An 18,773-nucleotide genomic window follows, 5' to 3' on the forward strand; every position below is an offset into this window, starting at 1 on the left:
ACTGTATATTTTTTGTTTGGAGCGTTTGTTTTCAATTTTAATGAATTCATGAAAGAAAAAAGTGTGGTCGTTAAAATAAAGACAAGTAGGTTTCAAGGCTGAATTAGTATTCCAGAAATGCTTTGACAAGAATGGCTACTGAGAGGCTTCTGTGATGATCTTCCTGTGTAAAACTTTCATGGTACTAAAGATTTAGTTTTCCCAGTGGGGCAAGTTACACACTTGTAACCTTAGACAGTGATCGTTTTTTAAAAAGCTAATTAAATGAAATTGCTGTTAAAACTGGTGATACTAAAACACGCATAAGGAAAAAAAACTATGAATACTTCACAGTGTTATTAAAAGAGAAGCACTGTCATACCAGGGATTAATAAGGAGCAGTTTACATAGAAGACTGTTTTAGCTAAACAATGCAGGGAAATTAGAATTCAGTTTTCATAAAATGAGCAAAATTGCTTTGAATGTGAACGTAATCAAGCAAGCAGACTTGAGTGTAATTAAACAAGCAAGAGGGTAGGTTTTATTCTCTCTTAACTACTCATGGAATTTAAGTTACTAGTAAGGAACAAAATTAATGTATTGGTTTAACAATTTTGTTTTTTTAAATTAGCCAAAATTGGATTTGGTGAAAAACTGTTGTTTCTTTTTAAGCTTGGCTACATAAAATAGTATCTCTGTAGATTACTGATAAAACCTAAAACAGTATCATTCTACAATAGGATATGTTTTTCTTTCTTCTTTTTTTCAGGTTAGATTAATGGCTTTAATCTCGGTGTCACTAACAAAAGATAGGATATTCAATAATTGCATGTTAAATGAATGAATAAATTAGTCAATAAATAGTTTCCATTTTAAGAATTTAAATTCAAAATGACACACTAATGAAGATTGAAAAAAAATAGTAACTTGGAGAGAGGCTGTTCAGCTATGTATGTATGCTCTAAAACTATCTAAATATAAATAGAACAAAAAATATAGAATCAGAACTGAAGACAGCAAGATGTTCATAGAGGTTATTAGGCTAGAATTAAAGTATTTTTTAACCTCTTAATTTTTCAGGTTTTGGGAAGATTATCTATTTCTCCTCTTTTGAGTAAATATCTCGTGATAATAAAACAGTAGCAGTTTACCCTCTGACTAACAAGTGCAATATTCAAGTGTTAGAGTGATTCTCTGAGTCAAATCAAAATCACTGAGAGCTCCAGGGAAGCCAAGATATTATGGGTATCTAACAGGAGCTAAAGCACAACAGAGTGAGTGCAAAAGCAGTTATAATTTAAAATTTGGACGTGGGTTTACTTATAGGGACTGGTAGACCATTATGTAGTCCAGTATTAAGAGATTAAGAGTCCAGTATGGGCACATTGAAAGTGTAGGACCAGAGAGAAAAACAACTAATGAAAGCTAGTCAAGAATAAGACCCCAGTTCAGGCGTGTAGAGCTCACTTTACAACCTTCTGACTGCCAAAGTGGCACATTCCACTGTCCTAGAATATGGCGCTGAAGCTGGATGCATTCTTCTTGTGGCTGGTGAAATTGCACTTGGTCTTGGTAATGGAGACAGGGCTGAGGAACAAGGGCGCCACTTATGAGGAGAACAACATAGAAAGGAGCCGAGGCACCAGCTGGGCTCTACTCCAAAGCAGCTACATGCTGGAGATGACTACAATGGGTGAGCAGTACACAAACAGAGTTAAGGAAACTTGGCAAAAGACAGAATGCTTTTTTTTCTGGCCAGTATAGAAATATTTAACAATTATGCCCCTTTCCAGGCTCCTTTTACCAGAAAAGGAAAATCCAACTGTTCCTATAAAAGAAAACAAAAAAAGAAATTCCTTAAACAAAAGTATAGGTAGAACTACGAAAGTCATAAAAGTTATTTATTCTTGAATAAATAAGCGTTGTCTCAGTAATCATGTTTTGTTCCACTCATTTAAGTGGAATGGCCAAGTTTTATATGTGTGAGGGTAATACTTAATCTGTTTGAAAATGGTAAGAACTGACTTTTAAATTTTTTTTGCTTTATCTTGTTTCGTCAGACTCGTTTTTGATAATAAGCTTCCCAGACACATAACCTGTGTTTAAACATTCTAAATATATTGAAAAAGTGGATGCTCGTAGAGAAATTTTCCTCCATGAATTTCTTTCACTGTAAGGAGCATATTTTATTTAGCATAGTTCATACAGTTGGTGCTAATCTTCATAGGTTTTTCTCTCTCGTTCTCCTTTTCTCTGCCTTTCTCCCTCTCTCTCTCTCTCTCTCACTTTTTCTCTTTTATTCCTCTCCTTCCCTCTCTTTTTTGATCCTGCTGCTTCTAGATTTAAGGAAATATAGCGTTAAGGAGAGCTTCTACATATCAGATAAACCCTGTTTATTCCTTTTTACTGTATTAGCAGGAACAGTTACTCCTTACCAGCTGCATTACGTTGAGGAATTATGAAACAGTGAAAGCATGGAAACAAGATATTTTTCTCCTGTCTAGCTAATTGACCTGCATATGCTAATGGAGGGGAAGAGAAAGGGTTTTAGTCTTGGATGTGATGAATTAAAATACTTGAAGAAATGCATTTATATTTAAAAAGTTTAAGTTTATGTCCTTGGTTTGTACAATATTTTAAAGCTTATTACTATAGTTTTTAATTTTTTCCTTTTGAGTATTACGTTAACTTTTTTTTACCACTAGGTACTCTAAAATCTATTTCCTTTCACTGGCTTTATTTTAAAACGGTATAAAATTTAGGTATGTTTTGATTCAACACTAACAGAGATAAAATGAAAAATTATAAATGAGTGAGTGTTATTTTCATCTCTATGCTTCTTTCATCCAGTATGCTCATTTGCCCCATAAATAGGACATTAAAGCTTTTAGAGCTAAGAAATTAAGTTAACCTATGAATCTCCAAAATTTATCAAAATCATGTTATTATTTCTTGAGGCACACAAATGCATTTTTATTTATTTAGTGGTTTTTTTGGTCTTATATGTATTTACTACCTATATTGTGATGGTGCATTGCCTACTAAGTTAGAAAAGATATGGCCTCCTTTCTTCAGAGAAATATAAAACCTAGTGGGAAGGATAGCTAAAAAATGCAAATTAGATTGGTACAGAAGGGCAAGTTCCAGGAAAAATGCTGTGCATAAACCCATACATATTTTAAGTTGAAAATAGTGACCCTATGATATTTTTAAAAAATATTTCATAAAAATAGTTTTCTTCTTTATTGTGAAAGAAATACATATTCAATATGGGAAAATTAGAAATTCAATGTAGGCAAAACAAAAAAATTGAAATATTATAGATTATCATTATCCAATGGTCACCATTGCTTTTACCATTTTAATAACTTTATGTGTATAGTTTTCCCAAATGCTATAATGTTACACATATTCTATTATAAAACTGTGTCTTTCCTCTGATTATATCATGGCTATTATTGCACTTTATCTTTTGAAAAATATCATTAAATGTTGTGTAATACTTAGGGGATGTATCTGTACCACATGCACTTAATAATTCATTATTTTAACATTTGGGATGTTTCCAATTTGTTGTAATTAAGACTAATGTCATCAAAATCCTTTTGGCCACCCATAATTATTTCCTTAGGATATGGGTACAAACACCTCTGATACCTCCCATACCTCTTGGTCAGACTTTGGAGGTGTCTATTTAGAATTCTTTTCTAATGATATGCCTCAAGATAGAGAGTCCCAGTTAGTTACAATCTTGAGTCCTTTATGGATTAGTAGATGTAGAATGTCGCAGAATGGGCCTTTCTTGCTTGACAAAAGGAGGGCCTAGATCGTGTCAGCTCATGACTTTCAAACGTGTGATTAAAAGCTGGTTTTAGCCTTGCTTCTACCTAGCTGCTCCACGCCACTATTTCATTCGTCAGATGTTATGGTTGATTCAAACCTACATCATAATTTCTCATTTTCTACTTCTTTGATTAAAATTGAATTATTTGGATTATATAGTACTTACCAAGGGCTTTCAATTCTGAACTCAAAGTTATTAGGCAATCGTTTTGATTTTTTTATTTCTTAATATAAAATTGATTTATAGGAGGATATTGACAAGTATTAATGCTTTGCTAATAAAGTAAAAACACAGCAAAACAATAAATATCTAAGGAAAAGCAATTTAGCACATACGGTGGTACTTTAACACAGCCTAACATAACTTCAGAGGGTTAATATTTCACCATTTTAGAAGATTACAGTGTAAAATAGTGTAGAGGTAGATATATTAGCTGAATGTTAAAAGCCAAATTTTCCTTAAATACACATACACACACACACATATACACACAGTCTCATATAGTGTTTAATACATAGAGCTTGTATTTAGAGAGATGGCATCCTACGTTGTTCAGTTTGAGGAATATTGGACAAATCCTCCCATCTGTAGATGTTAACTCCCAAACTTGTTCAAATGCCCTAAAATTCTGCATTGCTCCAGGACAATCTGATTCTGTAATCAGATGGATACTTGGAATCAGAATTTTGAAAATGCTGTTCAGGGATTTCTAGCCAACTATGTTTGGCAGCCACCAGCTTAAGCCATTTTCAACCCTCAATTTGGCAGGAATACGGTGGGATTAAATGAAAGTAACAAAGAAACCTATAGATCGGGAGTAGTTTTATGAGGAAGGGTCCTCGGAAGATACCATGTCCATCTCAGGCTTTACCCTTATTCATGTTTAGAACGTTTTTTAAAAAGTTAATTTCTAACATTTTATAACATTCTCGTGATCAATAATGTTCTTATGATCACTGAACCTTAGAGCTGGGAAAGATCAAAATGGTGATTTTGCCTAGTGTTCTCATTTTTCCAGTGAGATAGAGTAAGTGACTTGGTCAGCATTATATTTTAGTAAGTCAAAGAATTGGAGCTATGACATGATTTTCTGACTCCATCCAACCAGTGTTCTTTATGCTATATCGTAACTTCTCACTACAACACAAACTTTTGATGTATCAGTACTAGCTTTGTTGATTTTCTGAAAAGTATTTAAAGTTATATATATATAATTAAAAGGCAATGCTCAATGTCTTATTCACTGTGTTATTTTTATATTTTTTTAGCGCAAAGGCCTTAAATGCTGTACTAAAGTTTTAGATCTTAGATTGGCAATGGATTTGAACTAACATCAGTTGCTCTGCAGTTTAATTAAAATGTGAAGGAGAGAAAGTTTGTTTAAATGTCTTGACTTTTGACATTTTGCTATAATGAAACTTGTGCCAAATTTCTGTATTGAAAATTGCGCAAATTATGTGATAAGCCTTAGATTTTCTGCTAAGAGCCCTCAGCTCTGTGATATGCACAATTGGATCCAAACTACTGAGATAAACACTGGAAGCCAATGCTTCCAATAGCAGTCCAAACAATGCCATCCTAGCAGCATGCTGACAGTGTCAGAAAATTCTTCATTTTCTGCATTAAGAATATGGACAGTGGCAAGAATCCATGAAGTGGTAATAATATAAACAATTTGAAACATGAGTCATTCAGACTCCTTCTAAATATGCCATTCCCAAATATAGAGTTCTGTCTTGCTTAGATAGGAAGCCTAATTCGGACAGCAAGAACTATTTTTTCAGCTTTATTGAGGTATAATTGAAAGTGAAAATTGTATATAATTAAGGTGTTGATGTTTTGATATAAGTACACCTTGTGAAATGGATACCATAATCAAGCTAATTAACATCCATTACCTTACATAGTTACCTTTTCTTTTTTTCATGAAAGCATTTGAGATCTATCCTTTTAGCAAATTTCAAATATAATAATATTGAGGAATATACTTTTAAAACAGTGTAATTATAGATGCAAAAACATTTGTCAACTTACTTAGATCATAGAGCAAATAATCTAGCTATCTTGCACTGAACCAATCTATGGCAAATGTTGTTCACATGGATGGAAAACACAATGCCTTATTGGTGATGGGGCTTCTCTAGGAAGAAGACTTCTCACCTGAATATCAAACAGCCATCGCAGAGAGTTCCTTAACATGCTTTCAATGGTAACCATGCAGATTACTTCTTTCCAGATGTCATGCTGGATATTTACAGGCTTCCCATTAGAATGTTACCCTCTCTTCCGTGTTTCAGAGGTAGCAGTGTTTGATCTATCGTTGTACAACTCTTTAGTTTAGGTCACACACCTGTAACTATGAACTTAGCCATGAAGTTATGAGATTTTGGCCTAATTCTTACAGATTAATTCAAATGCACTATGGACACCAGGGATTAAAATTTATTGATAACACCTTACCAATTTATACTATAAACAACTATTTATTGGGTGTCTTTTATATGCCAGAGAGTGTTTTTAAGAGCTGAGGTTACAGAATTGAATAATCAAATATGTTTTGCCCTCGTGGAGCTTGGATTATAGTTGAGAGGCACTGTAAAATAAATAAATATATGACATATCAAGTGGTGATGAGTGCAATAGAGAGAAGTGAAGCAGAGTACTTGATAGGAAGTGTCAGGATGGTAGTGGGGTTTTACCGTATATATTGGTCAAGGGAAGTATCACTCCATAGGTGAGATTTAAACAGAAATCTAACAGGAGTGAAGGAGCAAGTCATGCAGCTATCCAGAGGAAGAGTGCCAGCTAGAGGGAATAGCAGGAGCAAAGGTTCTGAGAGAAAAACGTTCATGGAACAGCAAGGAGACCAGTAGGTCTTGTAGTAGAATTAACAGGGATTAAAAGAGATAGGAGAAGTTGGTGTAGTTAGGGTTCAGATCTTCTGGAGTCTTAAAGACATTGAAAGGACATTGATTTTTGTCTGAGTGAATATGCGAATGTGATAGAAAAATGTTGACCAGAGGAGAGGTATGATGTGACTTATGTTTTCAATGAGACAACTCTTTTTGAATGAAGAACAAACTATAAGAGGCCAATTGTGGAAGCAGGGAGACTAGTTATAAGAATATTGCAATGATCAAGGGAAAAGTTGATGATGGTGAAACTGGTGAGAAGTTATCAGATTCTGGAATAATTTGAAAATGGTGATTTGATGCCAGGATATTCTGAAAGACCAGATGTGGAGTATTAGAGAAAAAGAATCAAGAATGATTCCAAGATTTTTTGACTTGAAAACTTGGAGGATGGAGTTGTTCATTTAATGAGATGGATAAGTGAGTTAGAGATTTCTTTTTTTTTTTTTTGGAGGATGATGACGATCAAGACTTCCGTTTTAGAATGTTAAGGTTGAGGTATCCATTAGCTGTCCTACTGAAGACATTAAGGAGGCAATCAGACATACATGTTGGGATTTCAGCAGGGGGATTTGCAGTTGAGATACAGATTTTGCATTCTTCTGGCTACTTAAAGTAGATGATCTTCAGATGATACTTAAAGTCATGAAACTGGATTAGATTCTTTTGAGTGAAGAGAAAGGGACTGAGCATTATTAAACTCTGGGGCATTTCATTGCTTAGACATAGGAAAGATACAGAGAAACTAGCAAAGGAGACTGAGAATGAGTGACCATTGAAGCAGGAGAAAAACAAGACTCAGTGGTGTCCCAAGATCTGAATAGACCAAATGTTTCCTGAAATGGAAACTAATTAACTGATTCACGTTCTGCTAATGGACTAATAATATGATATTTAGAATAGACTAATTTTCCAGAAGCTAGAGAATTTTTATTACTTAGAGTCTTGGTATTGGAAGGGGCTGTCCCTATATATGAAGAAATTGCTTCACAAATAAAAGTCTATCTGGAAAATGTTTATCTCTTCCAGAGGAGGCATTGCATGATTATGCCTTATAATCTCTGTAAAATGGAGCATTTGCAAAGGCCCCATTGCCCCATTTTAAAACAATAAGAAGGTTTTCTTTCATTATTGTGATCATAATATTATAGAATACTTAACTATGTGTCAATCATTGTTTTACGTAATTTACATTAAATATTAACAAGAACCTTAATCACTAGATACTATATCATCCCCAGATACATGAAGAAGAAATTGGGTCATAAAGAGCTAAGAAATTTGCTGAAGGTCAGATGAAAATTGCTATATTCAGAATTTCAAACCCAAGAAGTCTGCCCCAAAGTAGCTTCCACCGCCAGACACTGCACTAAGCTGTACCCACTAAAGTGCACTCTGACCTCCAGGGCTCAGAATAGTCCAGTTGTCCACGTTGAAAAGAAGTTGTGTTTCTCTTGACTGTATGTCAGATTCCTCGGTTGGCTCACTGCTTTTTCTTCAGCAGTTTCTGTTTCTGTCTTTGTGCTTGATGCAGTGCTGTAGTGATTCTGGAAGTTCTTTCGTCTGCCTTCTGGATTGTCGTCGTTTCAGTTCATCCCCCCATGTGGCAGATGCTGAGCATTCCGTGTGCACATCTGTTTCTCTTTCATAGCCGTTTCAGGACTACAGGGGGGCAGTAAAAATCATTTTGATGTCCTTGCATTGGGAAAGTTCCTATAGTTTGTTCAAGGAGTTGCCCTGCCATGTGATATGTGGTATCCCATTGGGCATGATTTTGGTGAAACTTCTCAAGACATACATAATTGTGGAAAGTTAAATTCACAAATTTATAAATGTTTAGAGGACCTTGTTTACAATTTTAGGATCTGAAGTAAGGGATTTCTCATGGTAGACTGGTAGAAAAAGATGTTGACAGTCCCAGGACCTTTCTTATCCTAACAACGGATGTCCTGGAGGAGGACAATTCACATCTTTTATTCTCCCGTGAGTGGTACAGGGAATAAGCAATATTATATGTCTGATCTCATGCAGTAATCGTAACACAGGTACTATTTTGGAATTACTTTGCAAATAATCATATGGCTTTTTTAGGAGTCCTTCAGCTGAAAAATAGAATTCCAAATTTCATTACCTTTATGCAATATCAAAACTGAATCTAAGAACTTCTTAATATGGGCATTCTGCAGGGAAAAAATGATTATCTGTATTTTCTGGCAGATATTTCGTGTTTGGCAGGACCAATAAATGCTTCCCTCATTTTTGTCCCTCTGCCCGTATTCTGAATCCACTGACAAATAAGCATAGAAGATAGGTAAAATAAACAAAGAAGAAAAAATAAACAAATGAGAGATAAACTAGGAGGTAAAGTAAGAGATAAAATAGACAAAGAAAAAAATAAACCTTCCTTAGTAGTAATTAAACTGGGGCATAGAATAGAGCTAGGGTGTGAGAACCGAATGGTTTGTCAGCACTCTCATGCACCTATCTGACTCCAACCCTCAGTTGAGACTTTGTGAGCATTCATTCAGATAAAGTTCAGAGAAGAAAAGAGAAAAGAACTTACTGCTTAAGGATTTTTAATATATTATATTCACCCAATTGAGAAATATGGAACAAACTTCTCCGAGAGGTAAAGTGAGTAAGAGATGGGACAAAATTAAAAGAGAGTTTATTTACACAGGAAACATGAGTGGGGGAATACATTTTTTCCTATCACAACAAGTATTCATTTTAACTTGTCTAGCAGAGAAACACATGCATAATTTTTGTTAAGGCTTTCTGAATCCATGAATGGCCATTCCTACTATTATAGTCCTGCAATGGTTGATTTTATGTGTCACCTTGCTGGGCTATGGTACCCAGATAGATGTCAAACACCAGTCTAGATGTTGCTGTAAAGCCATTTTTAAAGATGTGATTAACATTTAAGTCAGAGTGTGAGTAAATCAGATTATCCTCTGTAATGTTGGTGGGCCTCATTCAATCAGATGAAATCTTTAAGCAAAAAACCTGAGTCCCTTGCGGAAGAAGGGATTCTGCCTACAGACTGCCTTTTGCCTGAGGACTGAGACATCAACTCTTCCTGATTCTTCAGCCTGCCAGCCTGCCCTACAAATTTTTGACTTGCCAATACCCACAGTAACATGAGTCAATACCTTAAGATAAATCTATCTGTCCTATCGATCTACCTACCTCCCTATCCACCCATCCATCCATCCATTCATCCTATTAATTCTGTTTCTCTGGAGAATCCTGCCTAATACAGGCTTATAAGGGTTGCTCCCACCCCAGATCTCAGGATACCTATTATATATACCTGGAAGCTAACCCTATCTTCTCTATTGTATTATAAACTCTTTAAGGACTGGGAGTTCATTATTTTTTCTTTGTATCCTTTGTAGAAGTTAGCTATGTGTGATTATATTAAGTGTGATGTTTTACTCTTTGAAAATGTATATAGAATATTATAGAATATTTATCTGGTAAATGTATGATTCAGCATGATGCACAAATTTGGCAAATGAAACATTTGGACTTTGAGTTCATAATGCTCAGTCCAGCAGTACATGGGGACAGGGCTGTGTCTAGGATGCAGAGTCGATTATTGGAAACTGGTAATTTTAGATAATAATTGTCAAAAACTCTTCCAGATGTAGAATATCTTGTGGACTTGAGGAACGCACATTCCTTGATGTACAAAAAATGCACTACTTTTTTCACTGTATATGGCTTATTTTCTTTTTTTCCCATTATGCTCTACATTTTACTACCTCTTTATTTTCCCCTCACATTTATTAATCAGCCTCTGTATGTATTTAAATGTTCATATATCCTTCAAGGTTCAGGTTAAATACAACTTGCATCATGAAGTCTTTCTTAATTTCCTCTAGCTGAAAATAATCTCTGTTGTTTCCGTTTCTCTTTAACTTTACTTCTCCTAAGTTTTAAAATTTCCAATTTTTATGTATATATTCATAATAGGAAGGCTCCATCTTCATCTTTGTAAATCCAGAACAACATAGAAGTAACTCAAATGCTGAAAAATATTTGTCAAAAAATTAACTGATTAGGGGGCCAGCCCCATGGCCGAATGGTTAAGTTCCTTTGCTCTGCTTCAGCGGTCCAGGGTTTCGCCTGTTCGGATCCTGGGCGCTGAGATGGCACCACTCACTCAGGCCACACTGAGGAGGCGTCCCACATACCACAACTAGAAGGACCCACAACTAAAATATACAACTATATACTAGGGGGATTTGAGGAGAAAAAGCAGGGGAAAAAAAAAGATTGGCGTCAGTTGTTAGCTCAGGGGCCAATCTTTAAAAAAAAAATAAAGCTAACTGATGAATTCATATGCTGCTATGTGCCTCTGGCAATCTACATTTAGACACATAAAAATAGATCCTAAAGGGTTGGTAACTGAATCCAGGATTCATGTCTACTTTTTAAATATCTCTCAATGTATTGCTGGATGACTTCCATGATTTAAGTAGCTAGTATAACCTCTCTGTTCCTTATTTCTTTTTCCATTTGAAACAAAAGAAACATCAAGTTTTCTATTTACCTGATTGTGACAGTATCAAGAAGTTGGTGCTTTTACAATAATTGAACTGATACCTATGGACTTTTACCACTAAAGCTGTTTGTGCTGTGGACTAGCTACACTTGTAACTTTACGTGGCTATAGCCTTAGTATCTGATTTACTGCTAACCATTATTTGGCCCACCATACTGTTTTGACCATGTGAATAGACGGTTTAGGGAGAGATTAATGTCAAGATGGAAAGACCAGATCAGGACCAACCAAATCTCATGATGAAATTATGCACCTACATTAATTACCTGGGCAGGTCTGCATTTTGTGTGAAGTTTCTTCCATTACTAGAAAGACAATAATAGTGAATTAACTAGTATTCTTTAAGTGTGAAACAAAGTACATAATTCAAAGGTGACAGTGTGCTATGAAGACTACACTACACACACTTTCATCAATTATGGATCGATTTGATTGAATTCGAAATAGAGATGGCTCCCTTCACCTTTATTGACTAACACTGTTTCTCAGCTAACTTGCAAGGAGACAAAGTAAATCTTTTAATGTACATTGGATCTCACATGTTAAATGCACTATTTCCTGTCTCAGTGTATTTATCCTAGAAGCTACTGTATTTGTGCTTAGTGAATGAAAGTTCCTTTTCATGTTTCTTTTCCTTATTTATTATGCAGATAATTATAACCTCTAAAGAGGAACATGAAGTACAAGAACACAGTTTGATCATTTTCTGGAAATTACACTAACACAAATGAGTAAATGAAATTGGATTTTTCAATTGCATAGAAAATGGCACAAACTTTAATGACCTTCTTATCTGAGTGAGGCACTTATTAAGGATTAGCAGTTTAAAAGAGCTTGAAAGTATTAGCCTCTGCAAAGGCTTTGGGAAGGGTAGATTATCAAGACATTTGCTCTGTATCTTTTTCTTCTCGATCCTAGATTGAGGGAATAATTGTGAGTAGGAAAATTTTCATATTTCCCCCAGACTCTCCGCTTGGGAGAGTTTGACTCTTGGAAGTTGTAACTCTTCCAACAGCGATAGCACTTTTATAAACAGATTTTCTTAGGAAGATCCTGTCAGCTGCTAAGCAGGATTCACAACTACTTGCTAAATCCCACCCCTAGACAATTAGTTCTCAAGTGCCAACTGTAATGCCCTGTTAGTTAGAATACCGCAGCCAAGTTTACCTACCAGGGAGCATGAGGTTCCCTCTACCAACCGGGGATGGATCTTTGCCAAACCACAATCCTGGCAGTTATGTTAGCCTCTCCCTTGATCTTAACCAGTTTGAGTCCATATAAAAGTACAGCATAAGTCTGGCACATAATATTGATTAAATATTCTTTCTTGGATCTACCGTAAAATGAGTGTAAGCCTTCTTTCTATTTGTATTTAGTGTTACAACCAGAAACTATGTTATTAAGACAGGTTACACTGTTCGACTTTGAATGGTTAATCATTTGTGGCAGTTGAAGAGGCTGCTTGGATAAATCATAATTTAGTCCAAAGAAAAAACATCTGGCCTGAGAAGCAGGAGGTCAGAATAAGAATTAAAAATGACTGTTGTGAAGCTGTCCAAGAATTTCCACAATGTTCAGGGAGCAGGTACACCAGGGATATTGGCAGGACCCATTGACCCACTGAAAATGCATGCCCATTTTTGTACCACTCTGTTAGCATTACCTAATAAGATAGTTAAGTGTCTACAGAATAAATGTGCTTCATTATTATGTATTATGAAACGTCTTTTGCATTAGAACTCAGCTTGAATTGCAAACGGTACATCAGCAAGGTTGTGGCTGTGGAATGTATAAAGCTTACATGGTTGCAAAAGCACTGTCAGTGTATATTCTGCAGCACAGTTTGGTTCTGCGTCATTCTATCGTAGTTTGGAAAAAGCTAAATTTTAATTTTCTCCCTCTCTAAGTTACTCGGGCAACACCATGGCAAATAAGACTATGAGAAGAAGGGGTCATGATACAAGTGATTTTGTGCACAAGGACTTCATTTCTTCACATCTATGCAAAACAATGACTGACACCCAGTAGATGCTAAATATATGGATAGATGATTGAATGATCACATATGACACATTACATGGACAAATTATCCATAATAATTTATCTATATATCTTAATTCTTTTATGGAGCATACATCTCACACTCAATTACATAATGTTTTGGCCCCTGTTGGATTTTAAATAATTTTATTAATATGTATGTACCTTTCCCAAATTGCAACACTGTTCATCTAAAATAGATGAAATGATGGTGTTTAAGTGTACAAACTTGTAACGAATAGTAAATAAGCAGTAGAGATCTAATGCACAGTATAATGACTATAGACTACCATATTGTACCATAATTAGGTAATGTGATAAATATCACTACAATAGCAATCATATTACAATATATAAATATATCAAAATAACATGCTGTACACCTTACATTCACACAATGTTACATGTCAAATTTATTCAATAAAACACCCCACCGAAATAGATAAAATGAGGTTTCCCTCTCAATTTACTTTATGTATTCTAGTCAAGTAAATTATAATTATGAATACTCTGTCTGGAAACCAGAATTTGATCCAACTTTTCTATTAACATGTTGACTCCGAGTCTATTTACTTATTATTGTCCCCATCATTTTTTTCAAATCTTCGTTCTTTACTTAAACTCCCAATTACACTTCCATTTCTTATATTAAATATTTCTCTCAGGTAAATTGGCCAATTGCTAGCATTACCTCAAGAGTGAGCAACCAATCTCTCCCACCACAAGTAATTCATGTAATACCTCATAGTTTTCAATTTACTCTGTTCTTCCTCTTTTAATAGTGCAGTTATACACGCATATACATATAACCACTTTCTTTCCTCAATTGCATTGATTATTACTACATTGTTATTCATTAATTTTATTAAATAAATTTTAATGTTTACAATGTGGCAGGCATTTTGTCAGGAGACAAAGGTAGGTAACAGCTAATTCCCTACTCCTGAGAGTTCTCTCGTACCACGCAATTTCCTGTTTTCCATCACTTGCTGATTGTGCACAGAGCCTTTGCTCTAATCTTGGCATCTGTCAGGCCCCATTATGACCACCATTATATGCGATTGTTATGGATGGGCATTTGGCATTCAACCTGCAGTGTCTCCATTTCCATATCATCTGCTTATTAGCTCTGTGATGTGCGGAGAATTATTTTACCTCTCTATTACTTAATAAATGTTACTTTAAAATAAAGATTATATAGGCTGGCGCTGTGGCATAGTGGTTAAGTTTGGTGTGCTCTGCTTTGGTGGCCCAGGTTCATGGATTTGGATCCTGGACGTGGACCTACATCAATCGTCAGTCACGCCGTGGTGGTGACGCACATATGAAGTTGAGGAAGATTGGTGCAGATGTTAGCTCAGGGCTAATATCCCTCAGTAAAAAATAAAAAAGTAAAATAAAGATTATAGTAGTACCTATTTCACAGTGCTGTAGTAAGGATTTAATGACATGATACAGGCAAAGCTCAACATAGTACTTGGCATATTTTAAATGCTCAGTAGGGTTTCTTGTGTGTGGTTGCTTTCAAACATTTGAAAACAGTGAATCTAAATAATCATAATTGATTTTTTTGGACAAAGGACAGTGTAAGGGCTTTTAGATAATTTGGTGAGTATTTGCATCTTGATTTTGTACTTATTTCTGATTTTTGTGACTAAAGCACCATGTAAATATTATAAAAGTTAATATAGTCATTAACATTAAGAATATTTGCTTTTAATGAATATATCCTACATATTATAAAATCTTGAATAAAATTTACAAAAAAATTTACAGCCACATTTGGCAGCAGTAATGACTAGAAATCTTGGATTTTATTTTACATGACTCATGTAAACAATTAAAAAGAAAACTTAGGATAATGGCATGCTTTTTTTACTCCAAGAAGACTAAGTTTAAGTGCTATTTACTTACAGAAACTTTGTAATATAAACGCTCAAATCTCTGAAGAAAATGTCTAAGATAGTGGCTTTACTATTATAAGTTGTTACTCTTATTTTTATTTTTTAGGAATACACAATAGATATAATTTTTGCCCAAACCTGGTTTGACAGTCGTTTAAAATTCAATAGTACCATGAAAGTGCTTATGCTAAACAGTAATATGGTTGGAAAAATTTGGATTCCTGACACTTTCTTCAGAAACTCAAGAAAATCTGATGCTCATTGGATAACAACTCCTAATCGTCTTCTTCGAATTTGGAATGATGGCCGAGTTCTATATACTCTAAGGTAATACTGTTTTTTAAAAAAAGATGTAGTTGCTCTAATTTATTTTCATTACTAATATGTGATTACCTCATAAATTTCCCTCTTTCAAAGTTGCAAAGTAAGAAATACGGAGCTCCTTTCATACCTAAACTCTAAAGTGGTAGAATATTTTAAAAACATTTGTTTAAGCTCAGATTACTAGTATGTGAAAAGGACTAAAAGCAAAGAGAAAAAAAACCCCTTGATTTTCCTCCTTTGAAGCAGAAGAGGTAGTGGCATGAACATTATGGTTTCAATTGATAGTGCAAATGATTGACGGAGATTTTCTCTAGGAGCCCATCCTGCCATAACATTTAAAACACTTTGATTTTTAATGATGTAAAACATCCTAGGAAAGGATTAAATGAAGGTTGATGTATAAGATTCAAGTTTATTTAATTCATTCTCTTGAACGTATCTGCTTATTAAGAATCATCCTTAGAAAAATTTTTATGATAAAGAGAAAAGATCACCATACTTAACCATGTACACTCTGTTAATCTGTGTGTGTGTACACATGTGATTGTTGAGATCCCAAAGGATGAATTTTTAACTGTAAACGCAGAGATCATACTGAAATGTGTGATCTCTACATAAGATGCCTACAGAGGCATCTTAGTTGGCTGGAAAGGAAAATGTTAGAATGTTTTACTCATTTATGAATGTTATGATATTACCACTTAAGACTTTGAGACTTATTATTATTTCCTAATACATTGCAGGTCAAAATCATGTTTAAAAATTAGACAAAACATTTTTAATGTTTGAAATTACTTCTTGTTATTTAATATTTATTTTTCCATCTAAATAGATTGACAATTAATGCAGAATGTTACCTTCAGCTTCATAACTTTCCTATGGACGAACATTCCTGTCCACTGGAATTTTCAAGCTGTAAGTGACAAAATGCTTAATAATTTCATAGAATTTTAGCCTCTGACACTGTTTACTTAAAAATGTAAAATGAAATGAGATAGAAGATTTATACAATTTTCAGAAGTCTGGATTATGTTCAACTCTCTTAGAAAAAATACTTGCTTTTAAATTAAAAAGTGACAATAAATGCATAGTGAATGTATATATTTTATTATATCATTCTTTACTAATCTTAGATTATCCAAGTGCCCTTTTCCTATTTTGATTAAATAAAGTACTTTGAAAATAAATTGTGTTCAAATGTTTTCATATGCCATGAATGAGTTTATTCAAAGTTTATTCATCTTCCTGGAGGCAAGATTTAACTTTATTTCATTGGATTTTAAAATATAATTTATAAGTTGGTTTGGTGAAGAGTATTTACTATGTTAATAGCAAATATTAGAGAAGACTTTAATGAATTGGAAAATCCAGGGTAGAAATAAGTTTATTTTATTCAAAAGGATACATAAAACAGAGAAATTATTAGAGCTAAACAATTTGTATACAAAAACCTGGTATTTTGTTCCAAGGAAATAGTTACAGTCTTTCTATATAAATGCCAATTTTATTTTATATTCCCAATCTATTTACCCTCACATGTATTTTTATAAAACTATTTTTCTAGATAACATACCATTGAGCAAGTCTTGAAAACATGTAAAATGAGTTTTAAAATAATATTACCTATATCCATGAATTGCCTAATGCTATTTTCCTTTTATTGAAATTCAATTTTTTTTCATATATCACATTCTAAAATCTATTCACAGTAGATTAGAAGTATCATAAGTTTTATCCTACTTCACTTACAAAATTCCCAATACCTCTTGCTGCCCTTTATTAACAATTTTCTTAACTTTTCTAATGATTTTTGTCTCATTAAAATGTCCTTTTTAATTCATAATCTCATATGTCACTGGTTTGATTTTCTAACATTAGCTTCTCAGTAAATAAAGCAGCCACATCACAACAAAGACTTGATTAATAGGAACACTTGAGGAATAGTTGATATGCGAATATTTGAAGATGTAGCAATTATTATACTGTCCTCTAGATACCACGTCGAAGCTCTTGGCATGATATCTCTTTAGTTTTGACTGTCTTATTGGGAATTAATATTTTATCCTGATGAGTGCAATTGGGTGTCACTGACATAAACATTTTAGTCATAGCTGGCTTTTTCATGCACTCCATATGGGTCCAGTAGAGAATTAAGCGTTCTACGTCTAATATTTCACAATTGTAATTGGAAGATTTCATTATGGCCCCCATTTTAAAAGTCATTGTCATGAGATTTAGGGTAGTTAAGTAACTAGCTCACCATTTTTGTTTGTGCCAGCACTCCTATATAATTTAACTATACTGTATTACCTCTATAATAATAATAAAGAGTGGGAATTATGGAAAAACAAGATGGTTTAACCTCTAGAGAGCAAGAGAGAGAAGTTTGAAAAACGAAAGAGAAAACAGATCCTTACACAGGTGACAGCTGTTTCATTGCAGGGATGATAATCTTATTGAAATCTTCTCAAAAACATTTAAGTGGTCACTAGGAAGGAATTTTCAACCACAAAAATCCACATAAAAAGTTGAAGCCAGAAAGAAAGAAGTTTTGTAGCCAATTTGACCTGAGGACATTTACCAAACAAGGTAAATTTGAGCTTTGATTTTAGCAGCATTGTGGATTGGAAATTTGAAAGAACATAATTTCTACACACAGCTGGGTTCCAAATGGCTGGGCACTTAAGGTAAAATGAAGAAGTGCTCCCCATACACCTATACAAGCATGCACAACCACTAAGGTCTAAAAAGGAAAGTTGCCTCTAAAAGGAAAGAATAAACTAACTCCTTGAGAGGATTGAATCACAAGCCCACCCCACGTGGACTTGCAGCTCAAATTTCCTTTACTTCATTGGTCCAAAGGGCCTTTGTGGATTTCCCTGTCACGTGGCAGAAACTAAAACATATCCCTTTTGAAATAATGCACCTCGATTCTAGACAGCTACAGAGAAGGCAAGATTATTTTCAATACAGATAACTAACACAGGGCTAGTATCCAGAATACAGACAGAATTCAGACAAAAAGAAAGAAAACCCAATAAAATAGTAGGCAATTGTGCAAGCAGTCCTACAGAGAAAAAACCCAAGAATCTAATAAACATGAAAAAATTGCTGGGTTTCATTTATAATTGGGAAAATATGAAATAAAATACATTCTACAGACCAGTATAATAAAGAAGACTGTCCACATCAAGTTT

At 34.3% G+C, this 18,773-nt stretch overlaps 1 protein-coding gene across 1 annotated transcript in view; it reads left to right on the forward strand.

Moving 5' to 3' along the window:
* GABRG1 (gamma-aminobutyric acid type A receptor subunit gamma1) overlaps positions 1-18,773 on the forward strand; it is a 73,748-nt gene that overhangs the window by 32,876 nt on the left and 22,099 nt on the right. Inside the window, exons 4-5 of the mRNA XM_070612918.1 lie at positions 15,359-15,579; positions 16,409-16,491. Of these exons, the coding sequence (XP_070469019.1) occupies positions 15,359-15,579; positions 16,409-16,491 (304 nt within the window). The remainder of the gene's footprint in view (positions 1-15,358; positions 15,580-16,408; positions 16,492-18,773) is intronic.

Source organism: Equus przewalskii, chromosome 3 (assembly GCF_037783145.1).
Source record: "Equus przewalskii isolate Varuska chromosome 3, EquPr2, whole genome shotgun sequence".
NCBI lineage: Eukaryota > Metazoa > Chordata > Mammalia > Perissodactyla > Equidae > Equus > Equus przewalskii.